The sequence below is a fragment of the Balaenoptera ricei genome, chromosome 19 (genome assembly GCF_028023285.1).
Source record: "Balaenoptera ricei isolate mBalRic1 chromosome 19, mBalRic1.hap2, whole genome shotgun sequence".
Taxonomy (NCBI): Eukaryota; Metazoa; Chordata; class Mammalia; order Artiodactyla; family Balaenopteridae; genus Balaenoptera; species Balaenoptera ricei.
In genome coordinates this window covers 35,403,085-35,421,451 of record NC_082657.1, presented here as the reverse complement: position 1 = coordinate 35,421,451, position 18,367 = coordinate 35,403,085, and the positions used below count along the sequence as shown (strand labels likewise).

At 38.1% G+C, this 18,367-nt stretch overlaps 1 protein-coding gene across 2 annotated transcripts in view; it reads right to left on the bottom strand.

The window, feature by feature from the left end:
• Positions 1-2,585: 2,585 nt before the first annotated feature.
• The window catches only part of CES5A (carboxylesterase 5A), a 39,431-nt gene continuing 23,649 nt past the window's right edge, over positions 2,586-18,367 (bottom strand). Inside the window, exons 10-13 of one of the 2 annotated variants that reach the window (XM_059904888.1) lie at positions 18,120-18,267; positions 5,276-5,425; positions 2,925-2,997; positions 2,586-2,833 (exon numbers count right to left, since the gene is read on the bottom strand). In XM_059904888.1, coding sequence (XP_059760871.1) covers positions 2,602-2,833; positions 2,925-2,997; positions 5,276-5,425; positions 18,120-18,267 — 603 coding nt within the window. In that variant the 3' untranslated portion in view covers positions 2,586-2,601. The remainder of the gene's footprint in view (positions 2,834-2,924; positions 2,998-5,275; positions 5,426-18,119; positions 18,268-18,367) is intronic. The other variant, XM_059904889.1, reaches the window with a different exon arrangement.

The following is an 18,367-nucleotide window of genomic DNA, read 5'->3' as shown; positions in this document are numbered from 1 at the left end:
CTTTTCTGCTAGTCTTCAGGTCATTCTCATTGATAGTTGGTCTGTAAATAGGTGTAATTTAGGTGTGCCCATGTAAATAGGTGAAATTGGGATCTTCCCATTCTGCTATCTTGGCCATGTCCCATAAAAGCTGATTTTTTAAAGACCCTCTGGCAACTTGGAAAATACATATGATACATGCTTAATGCTCAGCAGTTCTTATTCAGGGTATGCACTGAACATGTAAAAACTGAAAATATAGATTCCCAGGTCCTACCCAAGAAGATTATGCCTAAGTTGGACTGGGTGTGGAAGGGCATTGGATTTTGGAAAAACCCTCCAAGTGTATTTCTACTTACACCCCATATAAAATTCTGAATTAAATGAAAAAAACCTGGATGCCAACTGTCATTTATATTTCAACTTTAATTTGATAAAACATTTGATTGCATGTGGACAGGAACAAGGAGGGAAGAGGGCCCTGTATCTGGATGAAGTGGATATATGCTCCCTCCTGCAAGGTACCAACCAAAATAAGAACCATATTTGATGACACTAGGACTGCAAGCAGTATATAAATAATGTGTAATTTCATTTAATATAATAATATTTAAAAATATGAGTTGAGTGGTATTTTTCTAGCTGTTCTGTTAGTTTTGCCAAATACCAATGTAGAAATTAGCCTTCTGCAGCTGCAGAGGCAACTGAATTTCCAGCTTGCTTGTATGCGGCTCAGTCCCTCTTTTAAGAGCCATAAAATGTCCCGAACATCACTGATCCATAACTCTCAAAATCACCTAAACTAGAGATAATCCAACAGCTTTGGACCATCTGCTGAGGGAGGCAGGCAGCATGGCAGGAAGAGTCTTGCGCTGGAGAGACAAGAGACTCAAGGCCTGGTGTTGACTTGCTGCTAACTCACAAGTGATCTTGGGTGAGTCCCTTCACTCTTGCAGATTACTGTAAAATGAGAGGTAAGGGGTCCAAACTTAAACACCTTCAGGGGGCAGGTAATATCAGTGAGTGAAATGGGCCAGGACCAAGACAATGGAGAATAGTGAGGGCTGGGGAAAGTTGAGAGTTCATGCCTTTGTAAAGGGATAGCCACTCCTCAGCTCCTGCAGATTGTTTTATCAGGGTTGCTGAGAACAGTTATGAAGGTTGTGCACTGCACAAGGACACTATTTCAGAGGACATGTCATTCACATCATAGATGTAGATATTTTCTGTAGAGGGTTTTGAGGAAAGGATACCTTCTAATTTGCACGAAGGTGTTATATGGGCTTTCAGAAGCCCTAGTTACCATGTGGGAATACAGTTCTAATGTTGCTGGATCTGTTGTTCTTGTTTTTGAGAAGCTGGAAATATGGCTTTTAATGTGAAACGTCCCTAATTTAAAATTAGGTGGAAACTAATTCCAAAACATATTTGACATTGTGTGAGCTAACCAAAACTCTTCTGGGGGTCAGATTCAGGCTGTAAGTTGAAGATCTCTGACCCAGAAGAACTGTAAGTTACTGACATTTCAGAGACCCTCCTATTCTATGTACCTCGTGTAATTTTGAAGGAATCAGAAATAAATACTAATTACCTGGGTAAATTATATGGATGTAACAGGAATTATATGGATATAAAAAGTAAAAGTGCATCCTTTGAATGAGGGTATGTATAACATTCTCCCTACTTATCATCTGGTTAACTTTAATTCATCCTTTCTTATTACAAATGTTATTTCTCCAGAGAGAGCTTCCTAAGACTTTCACCTAAATTAGGTTCCCCTCTTACACTTTCTTAAAACACCTTCCTTTACTGAGTGAACTCTTCAACTTTATATCTTAAGATAGTCACTTGTGTGAATGTTTGCTTACTGTCTGTTTGCTCACCATTTGGTGGAGAGTATGTCTTCGTTAACCGTTGTATCCCCAGTGGGGCTATTGCTGGTACATATCAGGCACCCAATGTAGATTTATTGAATGATGGATTAGTCTCCACCCCATCAGTAAAACATCCTTTCTTCTTGGTATCTCTGACTGAACTTGCTGCCTGGTGTTTGACTTCTGCATTCCAGAACTTGGAGGACGTCTGGTTTCCATTTCTGAGCAGGGTCTCTGGTATGTCCCTCTCCCCGACATATCTCCTGAGCCAGAGAAGAGAGCCAGTTCAAGGCAGTGATGTTCAGGACATCCATGCTTGGTTTGTGGCTAAAACCCACCTAGATGGGGGTTGGAGGACTCATAATTCAGGTAACACACACCAAGACATGTTAGAAAGTTCACTTCATCTTGGATGCTGGGGTAGAGGGGGAGAGTTTTCAGCCCATAATTAAATTCTGTTCCCTGTACATATTTTGCATTCTTATTTTATTTTATATGAGTAACAAGATCATTATGATGCCAACTAATAGGCCAGCACTCCTGCGATTTATTGAACAAATCTGGTAGCTTTCCAAGGCAAATTGCATTTTTTGATGTTGAAAATAATTCTTTAAGGATCATCCCCAAGTTCCCAAAACATCAGCTAAAGCAGTTGATTCCATAAAGCAGCTAAACACAGATGAAGCTAATGATTGTGGGAGAAACCACAGAAGGAGAAGGAAAACCAGAATCACACAAAGATAACCTGTCAAGGAGCAAAAGAGAAAATGAAAGGCAGGAGCAGAGAAAGGAAGGTTAAGAAAGAAAGAGAAGCAAGGAGAGTTCCAGAAGAGGACATCATCAGGGGGAAGGTGTCTGTCCAAAACTCCAGCTCCAGCTCTTTCAGTCTCTGTCCCACGCTCATGTTCAAGTCCAGCTGTAAGTATTCCTCAGTCTGACCGTCGGCCGGCCACAGGGGCAGGCCTTCCCCATTAGGATTCCTGGAAGTGAGAGATTTTCAGCCTCAAACACCCAGTGAGATTTTTCATCCTCAAACACCTGGTTATGGAGGAAGCTGGCAGGTTCACTTACCCAGTCAGAGCAAAGTTAGCCCAATATCTCATCATGTTCCTGCTCAGCCGTTTCTCTTCCTCTGTAGCTCCTTCTGAAGGAGATAAGCACAAAATCCCGCTCTCACAATGATTCGCCAGAAGCCCAAGGGGCCTCACGTTGGATGAATCACTTTCACACCTTTCCTCCCATTTCATCCTTAACAGCCTACCAAGTCACTGCACTCATCATGTATTTGCAGATACTGACTTGCCTGAGGAATCATGGTTCCAAATGGTGGAGGCTGAACACACATCTTCCCTGACCATCCAATGCTCTTCCTGCCCTTTCCACGGGACTCCAAGTTCCTTGGGGACAGAGACCACCTCTCTCTCTAGATCAATCAATCAATTATTGTACTTCTTTATTTGAAAATGTAACACTGCTTAAAGCACAAAATTCAAAATGCAGGAAGTATATCTAATGAAAGTAAGTTTCTCCCTGTCTCTTCCCTCTAGTCACCGAGTTACCAGCCTCAGAGGCATCCATTGTTACCACATTCTTGAGCGCACTTCCGAAGGAGTCTAGACGTGCATGAGGGTTTAAGCAGACACTTTTAACACACTTGGTGCTATAGTGGACACACATTATACATCTTTCTCTTTCACTAAAATTGTATCCAGGAGTTAGTTCCACATTGCTGCCTATAAACCTTCAATTTACTGTTCTTTGTTGCTCTATAAATATATAATACATAAATATATATATGTAAATATATAATTCATGTATCCAGTACTGTATTGATGGGTCTTGACATTTTTTTCAATCTTTTGCTCGTAAAAGCAATGTTTGTTTTTTTTTTTAAATTTATTTATTTATTTATGGCTGTGTTGGGTCTTCGTTTCTGTGCGGGGGCTTTCTCCAGTTGCGGCAAGGGGGGGCCACTCTTCATCGCGGTGCGCCGGCCTCTCACTATCGCGGCCTCTCTTTTTGCGGAGCACAGGCTCCAGACGCGCAGGCTCAGTAATTGTGGCTCGTGGGCCCAGTTGCTCCGCGGCATGTGGGATCTTCCCAGACCAGGGCTTGAACCCGTGTCCCCTGCATTGGCAGGCAGATTCTCAACTATTGCGCCACCAGGGAAGCCCCATGCGTTTTAAATTTTGATAGAGTTTTCCATTGACATATGAGGTAGTCAATTTTCCCCCACCTGCTCAAATACATTATGTAAAATGTTCTTCCCAACCTTGATCTATGAAAAATGAGTCCTTGGTCAAGGTTAGTTTTTAATCCTCTTTGCTATGAGCGAGGTTGAATGGATTTTTATGTTTAAAAGCCACATGTTTCCCTTTCCATAAACTATTTATATCTGTTACCCAGTTTTTGACTGGGTTGTGTTTTTCTCATTGATTTTATGAGCTCTTTAGATATCAAGGAATTTAACCCTTTGATACATACATATGTTGTTCATTTTTTCCATTTTTGAGAGTCCATGTGCCCGTCACATAGTACAGGTTCAGTGATGGTTACTGAGTAATAATAATAGTAATATTTCTTAAGCACTCACCATATGATTTATGAGAATTGTTTCATTTAATCCTTATGACAACCTAGGAGGTAGTTCTGTTATTATTGGCATTATAAGATAAGAAAGAATAAATAGAACAATGAACAAACCACACTGCACAGACACACTCTAGAGGAGAGGTTCTGTCCTTTTCACGGAGAGGCTAGCATGAACTGGTTAAGAGCCTATATTGTGCAATTTTTTAACTAAATAATTTAGTCATAACTCCTGTATGTAGTTCCTATGGTTTTTTAAATTCTGATAACCTCATCTGATTGGCTTATTATTTTAGGCACCGAACAGGTCATGAATTCAGGAATAAATGAGCTAACCTCACCAGAAACAGTTCACAAGCATTTACTTTAGATCACCTGGATCCAGACCACTTTCAGCTGCAATTATGAAAAATGTGGTTCTTGCCTTTGAAAGCCCTGGGTGGTAGCCTCATGGGAGCTCTGGGAAGGGCAGGGAGGGTGAGACCAGGTGTCAAAGAGAAGGAAGTAAGTGGTTTTTGGTTTTTTTTCCCCCAAAAATCAGATTGCATGTGTGCCCCCAAGTGCCCACCCCTATAGGCTTTAGTCCAGAGAAAAACACTCATCAAGCAAATGTTGGCCCCTCTTTTTCATGGTCCCTTTTTCTGAAACTACGAGTGGAGACATTCTCCAGGGAAAGGTTGTGTCTGTAAACCACCCTGCCAGTCGTCCCATCCCCTGCATAGTGTTGCGGTTGGTGAGGCTTCGTGCTAACAGTGGAGATTCTCATCTTCTCCCCAACTCATCCCAAGCTCGTGTTTCTGCAAGAGCAGGAGCCCCTGAAGCCAGTTTCTTACCAAACATGACAATGTCACCCTTCAGGAAGGCACCTCCAAAGACAAAGCAGATTTCATCAGTGTGATCAGCTTTGACAAAAGGCGGCTTCTTATCCTTTAAGCACTGGGGCCGATGCTGAAACTCATAGAAGTAGACAGGTGCACCAGCATCTGCGGAAAGGTAGGAAGGGTTTGTGGCAGGCATGCATGCAGGGGGCAGTAGGGGCTGGCCCTGCATTTCCATCCATCTAGTCTGGGATCCACAGACTCGTGGGTGGAACAGCCCAGAGACAATGTGAGGCTAGTGTTTCCTGCTACAGTGGCCCTCATGCCCCTGGAGACAGAACTCACTACCCATCAGGGCGGCCTGAGAGGGCAACAGTACTACTTCTCAAAAAAAAACCCTTTATACTGATCCGAGATCTACCTCCTTGTGACTTCCTTTGTTTGACCCTGGTTCAACTGTCTGGGGAAAACAGAACAAAATTATTTCCTGCTACCAAGATGCTCTGCTGCATCCTATGTTTCTTCACCTCTCTTCTAAAGGTCTTTGCTCTATAATTTCCCCTCTTTCTCTGCATCATCAGTTTTTCTCTATTGGATCATCACCATCAGTAGCAAACATGCTTACAAAGTCTCTCATTAAAGCACACACACGTGTGCATACACATACGGGCACACACACACAGAAGCACACACAAACATATCAATACATACTCTTGGTCTCAACTTCCCCTCCAGTTACTGGCTTATTTCTCTAAATCCCTTCTAGCAAGACTTGCAGTGCAGTTGCCTTATTATCTCTGCTTCCTTTCCTCTCATTTTCTCTTTTAATAGACGTATCAAGTATGGACAATAAAAAGCACAGATTTTAAGTGTACATTTTGATGAGTTTTTACAAATGCATGCACGTTCATGTAAACACCACCCCAAGCAGGATACAGAGCATTTCCATCGCCCCAAAACTTCCCTTGTATCTCCTTCTAGTCACTCTACCAAGAGAAAACCAAAGTTTTTATTCCTATCACAATTGATTAATTTTGTTTGTTCTTGAACTCTGTATGGAATAACACAATATGTACTCTTTTGTATCTGGCTTCTTTTGCTCAGCATAACGCTTTTGAGGTTCATCCATGTTTTGCCTGTATCAATAATTGACTCCTAATCACCAAGTAGTAAGCTACTGCATGAATATACCATAAATTACTTATCCATTCATCTGATGATAGACATTTTGGGTTCTTTCCAATCTTGGGCTATTATGATCAAAGCTGCTGTGGATATCCATATACAAGTCTTTTCTGTGGTTGAGTAACAGGGTAAGTGTATGCTTATAAGAAACTTACAGTTTTCCAGGGTGATTGTAACCATTTCATATTCCCACCAGAAGTTCTGAACATTCCACATCCTTGGCAATACTTTTTGGTATATGGTTTGAGTTTTTAATATTAGCCATTTTAGCAGGTGTAAATGGTTGCCTCATTTGGGGTTCACTTTGCATTTCCCTGATGACAAATAATGTCGAGCACCTTTTCATGTGCTTTTTGCTTTCATTCATCCTCTTTAGTGAAGTGTCTTTTCAAGCCTTTTACCCATTTGTAATTGGATTATTTGTCTTTTCATTACTGAACTGTAAGAGTTCTTCTATTCTGGATATGAATTTTTTGTCAGATTTGTATTGTGAATATTTTCTTCCAGTCTGTGGCTTGCTTTTGCATTTTCTTCACAGTAATTTTTAAAAATTCACCAACATAAAAGTCAGCATTTTAACAATTTCAAAGTGTGTAATTCAGTGGCTTTTAGTACGTTCAGAATGTTGTGCAACCATCACCACTATCTAGGTCCAGAACATTTTCATCACCTCAGACAGAAACCCAGACCCATTCAAGCAGTCATTCCCTCACTCACCCCTCCCCTTAGCCCTTGGAAATTTTTTGGTGCTATAGATTTGCCTACTCTGGACATTTCACATAAATAGAATCATATAACATATAGCCTTTTATGGGCTTCTTCCACTTAGCAGTTTTTCCAAGGTTCATCCATATTGTAGCACGTATCAATATTTCATGGCTAAATTATAATTCATTGTATATATATATATATATATATATATATATATATATATATATATATATATATACACCACCTTTTGTTTATCTATTCACCAATTGATGGACATTTGGGTTGTTACTTCTTTTTGGCTACCATAAATAAGGCTGCTATGAACACTCATGTAAGATTTTTGTTTGACCACCTATTTTTAAAAAGTTTTTATTGGAGTATAGTTGCTTAGGAGTGTATTTGCTGGGTTGTTGATACTTCTACGTTTAATTTTTTGAGGAACAGCTGAACTGTTTTCTACAATGGGTACGCCATTTTACATTCCCATCAGCAGTATGAGTGTTCCAATTTCTCCACATTCTCAACAACACGTTATTTTCTGGATTTGTTGTTGTTTTTTGTTTGTTTGCTTATTGTAGCTACTCTAGTGGATGTGAAGTGGTATCTCGTAGTTATGATTTTCATTTCTTTAATAACAAATGATGTTGATCATCTTTTCATGTGCTTATTAGCCATTTGTATATCTTCTTTGGAAAAACATCCATTCAATCCTTTGCCCAATTTTTATTTGAGTTGTTTGGGCTTTTTGTTTGTTTGTTTGTTTTTTACTTGTAAGAGTTCTTTATATATTCTGAATAATAGACCCTTATCAGATATATGATTTGCAAATATTTTCTCCCATTCTGTGGGTTTTCTTTTCACTTTCTTTATATTGTCCTTTAATGCACAGTAATTTTTAATTTTGATGAAGTCCAATTTTTTTCTTTTTTGTTTATATTTTTGGTGTTACATCTAAGAATCCATTGCCAAATCTGAGGTTATGGAAATGTACCCTGTTTTCTTCTAAGAAGTTTACAGTTTCAGGTCTTACATTTAGGTCTCTGATCCATTTTGAGTTAATTTTTTTTTTTAACATCTTTATTGGAGTATAACTGCTTTACAATGGTGCGTTAATTTCTGCTTTATAACAAAGTGAATCAGCTAACATATACATATATCCCCATATCTCCTTCCTCTTGCGTCTCCCTCCCAACTTCCCTATCCCACCTCTCTAGGTGGTCACAAAGCACCGAGCTGATCTCCCTGTGCTATGCGGCTGCTTCCCACTAGCTATCTATTTTACATTTGGTAGTATATATAAGTCCATGCCACACTCTCACTTCGTCCCAGCTTACCCTCCCCCCTCCCCATGTCCTCAAGTCCATTCTCTATGTCTGTGTCCTTATTCCTGTCCTGCCCCTAGGTTCTTCAGACCATTTTTTTTTAGATTCCATATATATGTGTTAGCATACGGTATTTGTTTTTCTCTTTCTGACTTAACTTCACTCTGTATGACAGTCTCTAGGTCCATCCACCTCACTACAAATAACCATTTTGAGTTAATTTTTGATTATGGTGTGAGGGTAGGGTTCAATTTCATTCTTTTGCATGTGTTATTCAGTTGTCCCAGCACAATTTGTTGAAAAGACTATTTTTTCCCCATTGAATAGTCTTGGCAGCCTTGTGTAAATTAGTTGACCATAGATATGTATAGGTTTATTTCTGGACATTGATCTGTTTGTCTATTCTTATGCCAGTAGCACACCACCTTGATTACCATTGGCTTGTAGTAAGTGAGTTTTAAAATCAGTAAATATGAGTCTTCCAGGTTTGTTCTTTTTCAAGATTATTTTGGCTATTCTGGGTCCCCTGAAATTCCATATGAATTTTAGGATCAGCTTGTCCATTTCTGCAAAAAAGGAACTCAGAATTTTGATAGGAGTTGCATTAAATTTGGGAGTATTGCCATCTTAAATCTGAATCTTCCAAACCATTTATTCTTTCATTTCTTTCAGCAATGTTTTACAGTTTTCAGTGCACATATCTTGTACCTCCTTGGTTATATTAATTTCTAAGTAATTTATTCTTTTTGTTGCTATTCTAAATGAAGTTGTTTTCTTAATTTCATTTTTTGATTGTTCACTGCTAGTGTGTAGAAATAAAACCGACTTTTGTATGCTGATCTTGTATCCTGAAACTTTGTTGAATTTATTAACTCTCATGGTTTTTTGTGGATTCTTTAGAATTTTCTACACATAATATCATGCCATCTGTGAATAGAGACAGTTTTGTTCCTTTCTTTCCAATTTAGATTCCTTTTAATTTGTCCTTGCTAGAACTTGAATAGAAATGGTGGGAGGAAACATCTTTATCTTGTTCCTGATCTTAGGGAAAGATTTCAGTCTTTCACCATTAAGTAAGATATCAGCTGTGGGTTTTTCACATAAGTCCTTTATCAGTTTGAACAAGGTCCTGTGTATTCTTAGTTTGTTGCGTGTCTTCATCATGAATGTGTGTTGAATTTTGTCAATTGCTTTTTCTGCATCTACTAAGATAATTGTGTTTTTTCCTGTATTCTATTAATAAGGTATACTATATTGATTGGTTTTCATATATTGAACCATGCTTATATTCCTGGGATAAATCCCAATTGATTATGGTATACAATCCTTTTAATATGCTAGATTCAGTTGCTAGGATTTTGTTGAGGATTTTTGCAACTAGGCTCATATGGGATATTGGTCTATAGTTTTCTCTTCTTGTGATGTCTTTGTCTGGCTTTACTATCAGGGTACTACTGGTCTCATAGGACGAGTTACGAAGTATTCCTTCCTGTTTCACTTTTTTGAAAGGGTTGAGAAGGACTGGTTTTAATTCTTCTTTAAATGTTTGCTAGAATTCACCAGTGAAGACAACTCGTCCTGGGATTTCCTTTGTTGGTAGGTTTTTGCTTACTGATTCAATAATTTCTTTTGTCATAGGTATATTCAGATTTTCTATTTCTTCTTGAATTGGTTTTTGTAGTTTTTGTGTTTCTAGGAATTTCTCAATTTCATCTACCTAATTTGTTGCCATACACCTGTTCATAATAATCCTTTTAATTTCTGTAATGTCTGTAGTAATGCACCCACTTTCATTTCTAATTTGAGTCTTCTTTCTTTCTTGGTCAGTCTGATTAAAAGTTTGTCAATTTTGTTGTTTTTCTTTTATTTTTTTTTTCAATAAACACTCTTTTATTTTTATTTTTTTAATTAATTAATTTACTTTTATCTTTGGCTGCGTTGGGTCTTCGTTGCTGTGCTCAGGCTTTCTCTAGCTGTGGCAGCGAGCGAGGGCTAGTCTTCGTTGAGGTGTGTGGGCTTCTCATTGCGGTGGCTTCTCATTGCAGAGCATGGGCTCTAGGTGTGCAGGCTTCAGTAGTTGTGGCTCACAGGCTCTAGAGAGCAGGCTCAGCAGTTGTGGCACACGGGCTTAGCTGCTCCACGGCACGTGGGATCTTCCTGGACCAGGGATCAAACCTGTGTCCCCTGCATTGGCAGGCGGATTCTTAAACACTGCGCCACCAGGGAAGTCTCTGTTGTTTTTCAAAGAACCAAATTTTATATTCATCCATTCTCTCTATTGATTTTATACTCTATTTCATTTATCTCTGCTCTAATCTTTATTATATTCTTCCTTCTGGTTGCTTTGGATTTACTTTGCTCTTATTTTTCTAGTTCCTTAAGGTGGAAGGTTGGGTTATTGATTTGAGATCTTTTTTTCTTTTTAATGTATGCACTTACAGCTATAAATTTCTCTCTAAGCACTGTTTTCACCGTGCCCCATAAGTTTCAGTATCTTGTGGTTTTGTTTTCATTCATCTCAAAGTATGTTCTGATTTTCCCTGTGATTTCTTCTTTGACCTATTGATTATTTAAGAATTTGTTGTTTAAAAACTATTTTGTAGCAAAGCACACTATCAACAAAATAATAAGGCAATCCACAGAATGGGAGAAAATGTTTGCAAATCATTTATCTGATAAAAGATTAATATATCTAGAATATGTAAAGAACTCCTAAAACTCAGCAACAACAACAAAAACCAGCTAAATTTAAAAATAGGCAAAGAACTTAATAAACATTTCTCCAAAGAATATATACAAATGGGTAATAAGCACATGAAAAGATATTCGATATCAACAACATCACTAATTATTAGGGAAATGCAAATCATAACCACAATAAGATACCATTTCACACCTATTAGAATGGCTATTACTTTAAAATGATAATAACAAGTGTTGCTAAAAATGTGGAAAATTTGGAACCCTGTGCATTATAAATGCACAATGTAAAATGGTGCAGCCACTGTGGAAAACAATAGGACAGTTCCTCAAAAAATTAAACATAGAATAACCATATGATCCAGCAATTACACCTCTGGGTATGCACCCCAAGAACTGAAAGCAGCAACTTGAACAGATATTTGTATACCAATGTTCATGGAAGCATTATTCACAACAACCAAAGGTGGAAACAACCCAAATGTCCATTGATGGCCGAATGGATAAACAAAATGTGTTATATACATACAACAGAATATTATTCAGTCTTAGAAAAGAATGAAATTGATACATGATATGACATGGATGAACTTTAAAGGCATTACTCTAAGTGGATTAAGCCAGATACAGAAGGACAAATATTATATGATTCAACTTATATGAAGTGCCTAGAACAGTCAAATTCATAGAGACAGAAGGAGTGGGGAGTTCTTTTTTAATGGGTACAGAGTTTCAATTTGGGATGATGAAAATGTTCTGGAGATGGACAGTGGTATGGTTGCACAATAATGTGAATGAACTTTAATTCCACTGAACTGTACACTTGAAAATTATTAAAATGGTAAAATTTTTGTTATGCATATTTTGCCACAATTTTCTAAACTATAAAAAAGTGCCATTTAATTTATAAATATTTGTGAATTTTCCAGATTTCCTTTCATTATTGATTTCTAACTTCATTCCACTGTGGTTGGAAAAGATACTCTGTATGATTTACATCTTTTTAAAAGTTACTGAGACTTGTTTTGTGGTCCAGTATATGGTCTATAGTTGAGGATGTTCCATGTGTACTTGAGAAGAATATGCAATCTGCTGTTGTTAGGTGAAGTGTTCTTTATGTTTCTGTTTGATGTAGTTGGTTTATAGTATTGTTCAAGTTTTCTATTTCCTTGTCTATCTTTTGTATAGTTGTTCTAGTATTGAAAGTGGGGTTGAAGTCTCCAACTATTAATGTAAAAGTGTCTGTTTCTCCCTTTGATTCTGTCATTTTTTGCTTCATATATTTTGGGGCTCTGTTGTAAGGTACATCTGGGTTTTTAATTGCTATATCTTCTTGATGGATTCACTATTTTATCCTTATATAATGTGCTTCTCTGTCTCTTTTAGCCTGTAACAATTTCTCTGTAACTATTTAGTCTTAAAGTCTATTTTGTCTGATTTAAGTATTGCCACTACAACTCTCTTTTGGTTACTGTTTGCATGGAATGTATCTTTTGCCATCCTTTCACTTCCAACCTATTTGTATCTTTGATTCTAAAGTGAGTGTCTTGTAGAAAGCATATAATGGGATTACTTTTTTTAATCCATTCGTTCTGTAATCTCTGCCTTCTGAGATCTTAACCATTTACATTTGATGTAAAAACAAATAAGGAAGGACTTATTTCTGCCATTTGCTAATTGTTTCCTATCTTTGTTTGTCTTATATACTTTTTGTTTTTCAATTCCTCTATTACTGCCTTCTTTTATGTTAGATAAATATTTTCTGGTGTACCATTTTGATTTCCTTACTGTTTTTTTTTACTACATGTTTTTAAGTTATTTTAAGTGGTTATCCTGGGTATTACAGTTAACAATTAATAATCTATTTCAAATTAATGCTAACTTAGTTTCAGTAGGATACAAAAACTTCCCCCTATATAGCTTTGCACCCTTTATGTTGTTATTTTTACAAATTTCATCTTTGTGCATTGTGGGTCAGTAACAGATTTATAATTACTGTTTTATGCAGTTGTCTTTTAAATCATATGGGAAAAAAGAGAAGTTAGAAATAATAAATACATTAATACTTTCTTTTATATTATAAGTAAACATAGCATAAGTAAAGTGGTTACCTTTAATGATGTTCTTTTTTCTTATTGTGGATTTGAGATAATGTCTAGTGTCCTTTTGTTTTAGCCTTAAGGACACCCTTTAGCATTTCTTCTTAGGCAGGTTTACTAGTAGCAAACTCCCTTATTTTTTGTTTCTCTGGGAATATCTTGATTTCCCCTTCATTTTTGAATTATAGTTTTGATTGATGTAGAATTCTTTTTTGACAGGGTTTTTTTCCTTTAAGCACCTTAAATATGTCATTCTAATGCCTTCTGGCTTCCATGGTTTCTGATGAGAAATCACTTGTTAGTCTTATTGAAGAGACTGTACATTATTAGTCTCCTCTCTCTTACTGCTTTCAAGAATTTCTCTTTGGGACTTCCCTGGTGGTGCAGTGGTTAAGAATCTGCCTGCCAATGCAGGGGACACGGGTTCGAGCCCTGGTCTGGGAAGATCCCACATTCAGTGGAGCAACTAAGCCTGTGTGCCACAACTACTGAGCCTGAGCTGTAGAGCCTGCGAGCCACAACTATTGAGCCTGCATGCCACAATTACTGAAGCCCACATGCATACAGCCTGTGCTCCACAACGAGAGAAGCCACCACAATGAGAAGCCCGTGCACCACAATGAAGAGTAGCCCCCATTCGCCACAACTAGAGAAAGCCTGTGTGCAGCAAAAAAGACCAACGCAGCCAAAAATTGAAAAAAAAAAAAAATCCTGGCTTTTTATTGTTTGATTATAACATGTCTCTGTGTGGGTTCTCCTTGAGTTTCTCCTACTTAGGATTCACTGAACTTCTTGGCAGGGTATATTCATGTCTCTTATCAAATATGGGGCATTTTGATCATTATTTCTTCAAATATTATTTTTGTCTGTTTTCTCTCTCCTCTCCTTCTGGAACTCCTATTATGCATATGTTGGCATGCTTGGTGGCATCCCACAGGTCGTTAGGTTCTCTATTATTATTGTTTTATTCCTTTTTCTTTCTGATACTCACACTGGGTAATCCCAACCGATTTATCTTTAACTTCTCTGATTCTTTCTTCTCTATGCTCAAATCTACCACTGTTCCCCTCTAGTGAATTTTTAGTTATTGTATTTTCAATGCCAGAATTTCTATTAGGTTCCTTTAGCATTCACGTTCTCTTTGAGCAGAGCCTGAGGGTCAGCCAGATGTGAGAGCTTAAGGCCTTCTCAGGCCTTTTCTGAGCATGCTCTCCACTATGGACATATATATGGCTTTCTAGATTCTCAGGAACATGAGGGGGCTTTTCAAGCTTTTATTCTCCAAAGTATCTCATTGCCCAGTCTTTCTTCTTGTCTATTATTTGTTCCGACTTGTTATCCCTGGACCCTAGTGGCACCTGCAGATGTTTATGAAAAATGCCCATCAGGTAGCTGCTTCAGCCCCTGAGAGAGTTCTGAGTTTGGCAAAACAAAAACCAAGCCTTTTGACCTTAGCTGTTTAGGGAGCCACCACACAGGTCAAAACAAGCAACCACAATTCATTGAGAATAAGGCCCATTCTTCTCCCTCTAGTACTAGGAACCTATACTATAAGTGTGGGCTGTTGTCTTCAAGACCACCACCTAGCTGGGTAGCAGGGGATGGTGCAGAGTAAGTTAAAATGCCACAAAGTTCTTTAACTGAAACTCAAGGTTATGTCTTGATGAAATGTTCCCTTGCTTGCTGTAAATTCTCAATTTGTTTCCAGAGTTCTGATAAAGTTGATTCTGACGGTCCTTGCCAGTTTATCCACTGCTTTTGTGTTGGGACAGTCTTTGCAAGTTCCCTACTCCACCATTCCTGCTGATGTTGTTAACAGTGTATTTTGATAAGCAAAAATTTTGCTAAAATACAATGAAACCTTTTACACTTGGATCTACAATTTGTCTCAAACTAATTTTTGTGTATGATGTGAGTTAGGGAGTTGAGGTTCACTTTTTATGTTAAGATATCCATTTATTTCAGCTCCATTTGTTGAACAGAATTTCCTTTGCCCACTGAATTATCTAAGTGCCTTGTTGAAAATTGATTAACTGTCCATCTTATGGACTGTCCACTCTGTTTTATTTGTCTATCCTTCAGCCAATAGCAGGCCTTCTTAATTATTATAGCTCAAAGATAAGTCTTGAAATCAGGTGACTTGTAAGTCCTCCACTCTGTAATTCTTTTTCAAGATTGTTTTCTCTACCCCTACGTTTCCAGATAAAGTTTTAGATTCTGCTTGTTCATTTTTCCAAAACCACTGCTGAGATTTTCATTGAGATTGGGATTGTATTGAGTATAGAGATCAGTTTGCCCATTTTATCTTGAATCCATTTTAATCAGACTTTTACCTCCATCATTCCATCAAAATGTTTCCTCTCAAGGTTACCAGTGACCTCCAAGCTGCCAAATTTAAGAGTTGGTTGTTACGTGTCAGTTTAATAGACCTTATAATACAGTATCCTCCCACAGCACCCTGTCACTACTATCCACTACCCTGCTTTATTTTACTGTATAGCACTTATTGCCATCTTACAAGTAGGTACTCTATATTTACTAGTTTATTTGTTTTCAGTCTTCCTGATTAGAATGTGAGTTTCATGGTTGCAGGGTCTTTGTTTTGTTCACTGCTATGTCTCCAGGGCCTAGAATAGTATCAGGCATATGGCAGGCCCTTGATAAAAAATATCTGTGAAAAGGAAAGGAAAGGGGGATGGAATAAAGGGAAGAGGAAAGAGAGAGAGAGAGAGAAAGAAAGAAAGAAAGAAAGAAAGAAAGAAAGAAAGGGGGAGGGAGGGAGGGAGGAAGGAAGAAAGAAAGAGAAAGGGAGAAAGAAAGAAGGAAAGAGAGAGAAAGAAGGAAAGAGAGAGAAAGCAAGAAGGAAGGAGGGAGGGAAAGAAGGAAGGAAGGGAGGGAGGGAGGGAGGAAGGGAGGGAGGAAGGAAGGAAGGAAGGGAGAAAGGAAAGAAGGGCAGGTTTCAGAAATACACTCACACACCTATGGTCAATTACTCTTTGACAAAGGAGGCAAGAATATACAGTGAAGAAGACAGTCTCTTCAGCAAGTGGCATTGAGAAAGCTGGACAGCCACACGTAAATCAAAGAAGTTAGAACACACCCTCACACCATACACAAAAATAAACTCAAAATGGCTTAAAGATTTAAATATAAGACATGACACCATAAAACTTCTAGAAGACAACATAGGCAAAACATTCTCTGACATAAATCGAAACAATGTTTTCTTAGGTCAGTCTCCCAAGGGAATGGAAATAAAAGCAAAAATAAACGAATGGGACCTAATCAAACTTACAAGCTTTTGTACAGCAAAGGAAACTATAAACAAAACAAAAAGACAACCTACGGACTTGGAGAAAATGTTTGCAAATGATGCGACTGACAAGGGCTTAATTTCCAAAATAAACAAACAGTTCATATAACTCAACAACAACAACAAAATTAAAACAAACAACCCAACCAAAAAATGGGCAGAAGACCTAAATAGACATTTCTCCAAAGAAGACATACGCATGGCCAACAAGCACATGAAAAGATGCTCAGCATCACTAATTATTAGAGAAATGCAAATCAAAACTACAATGGGATACCATTTCACATCGGTCAGAATGGCCATCATTAAAAAGTCTACAAATAACAAATGCTGGAAAGGGTGTGGAGAAAAGGGAACCCTCCTACACTGCTGGTGAGAATATAAATTGGTGCAGCCACTATGGAAAACAGTATGGAATTTCCTCAAAAAACTAAAAATAAAGTTGGCATATGATCCAGCAATCCCACACCTGGGCATATATCTGGACAAAGCTATAATTCAAAAAAATACATGCACCCCTATGTTCATAGCAGCACTATTCACAATAGCCAAAACATAGAAACAAGCTAAATGTCCATCGACAGATGAATGGATAAACAAGATGTGGGGTGTGTGTGTGTGTGTGTATATATATATATATATAAATACTACTCAGCCATAAAAAGAATGAAATAATGCCATTTGCAGCAACATGAATGGACCTAGAAATTATCATACTAAGTGAAGAAGGTCAAAAAGAGAAAGACAAATACCGTATGAGATTCCGCTTATATGTGGTGTCTAAAATATGACAACAAATGAACTTATCTATGAAACAAACAGACTCAGACATAGAGAATAGACATGTGGTTGCCAAGCGGGAGGTGGGTGGGGAGGGATGGAGTGGGAATTTGGGGTTAGCAGATGCAAACTATTATATACAGAATGGATAAACAACAAGGTCCTACTGTATAGCACAGGGAAGTATATTCAATATCCTGTGATAAACCATAATGGAAGAGAATATTAAAAAGAATATATATATACACATATATATATATCTGAATCACTTTGCTGTACAGCAGAAATTCGCACAACTTTGTAAATCAACTATACTTCAATTTAAAAAATAAATAAAAATAAAAATTTTTTAAAAAGAAAGAAGGGCAGGTTTGCTTCCCCACGAGTAATCTTCTCTTTCTGATTGCTCCACTACTCCTTCTAGTTAAGATCTTTGGGAAGACACTTCCGAAGAGGAAGGAAAGTGGGGGCCAGGCCCCAGAAAATATGGAGGGGTAGAACTTTTCTACATGGTCCTGAAGAAGGGGAAGGAATATAAACAACAAGGACTGATCAACATTCCTGAACTCTGAAAGGCAGGGGAACTGCTAAGGTCAGCATGCAGGGCTATATCCCAGACAGCCTTGGGAACCCCCTCTCAGCAAACCATAAACAAAACAAAAGAAGGGCAGAGCAGGTGGACAGTTAGCAGGCGACAGGGATCCCTGCAGCCACCAGCCTTGCAGGAGGAGCGGTGCTAGGAGACTCACCTCTGTGATATTGAGCTGTGACCAGCCCAGGGATCACAAAGAACACATCTCCAAGCAAATCCAGGAAGCAATTTCGTGTATCAATCAGAGAGTGCTTGTTGTAGAAATATTCATTAGCCACAAGGTATAAATACTGGACAGGGATGTGCTGTAAAACATCACGGTTGCAAGAGATCTAGGTCAACAGCAATAGCCAGCACACAGCAACAACAGTCAAACATTGCCTGTGCAGGCAAAATTCTGAGTGC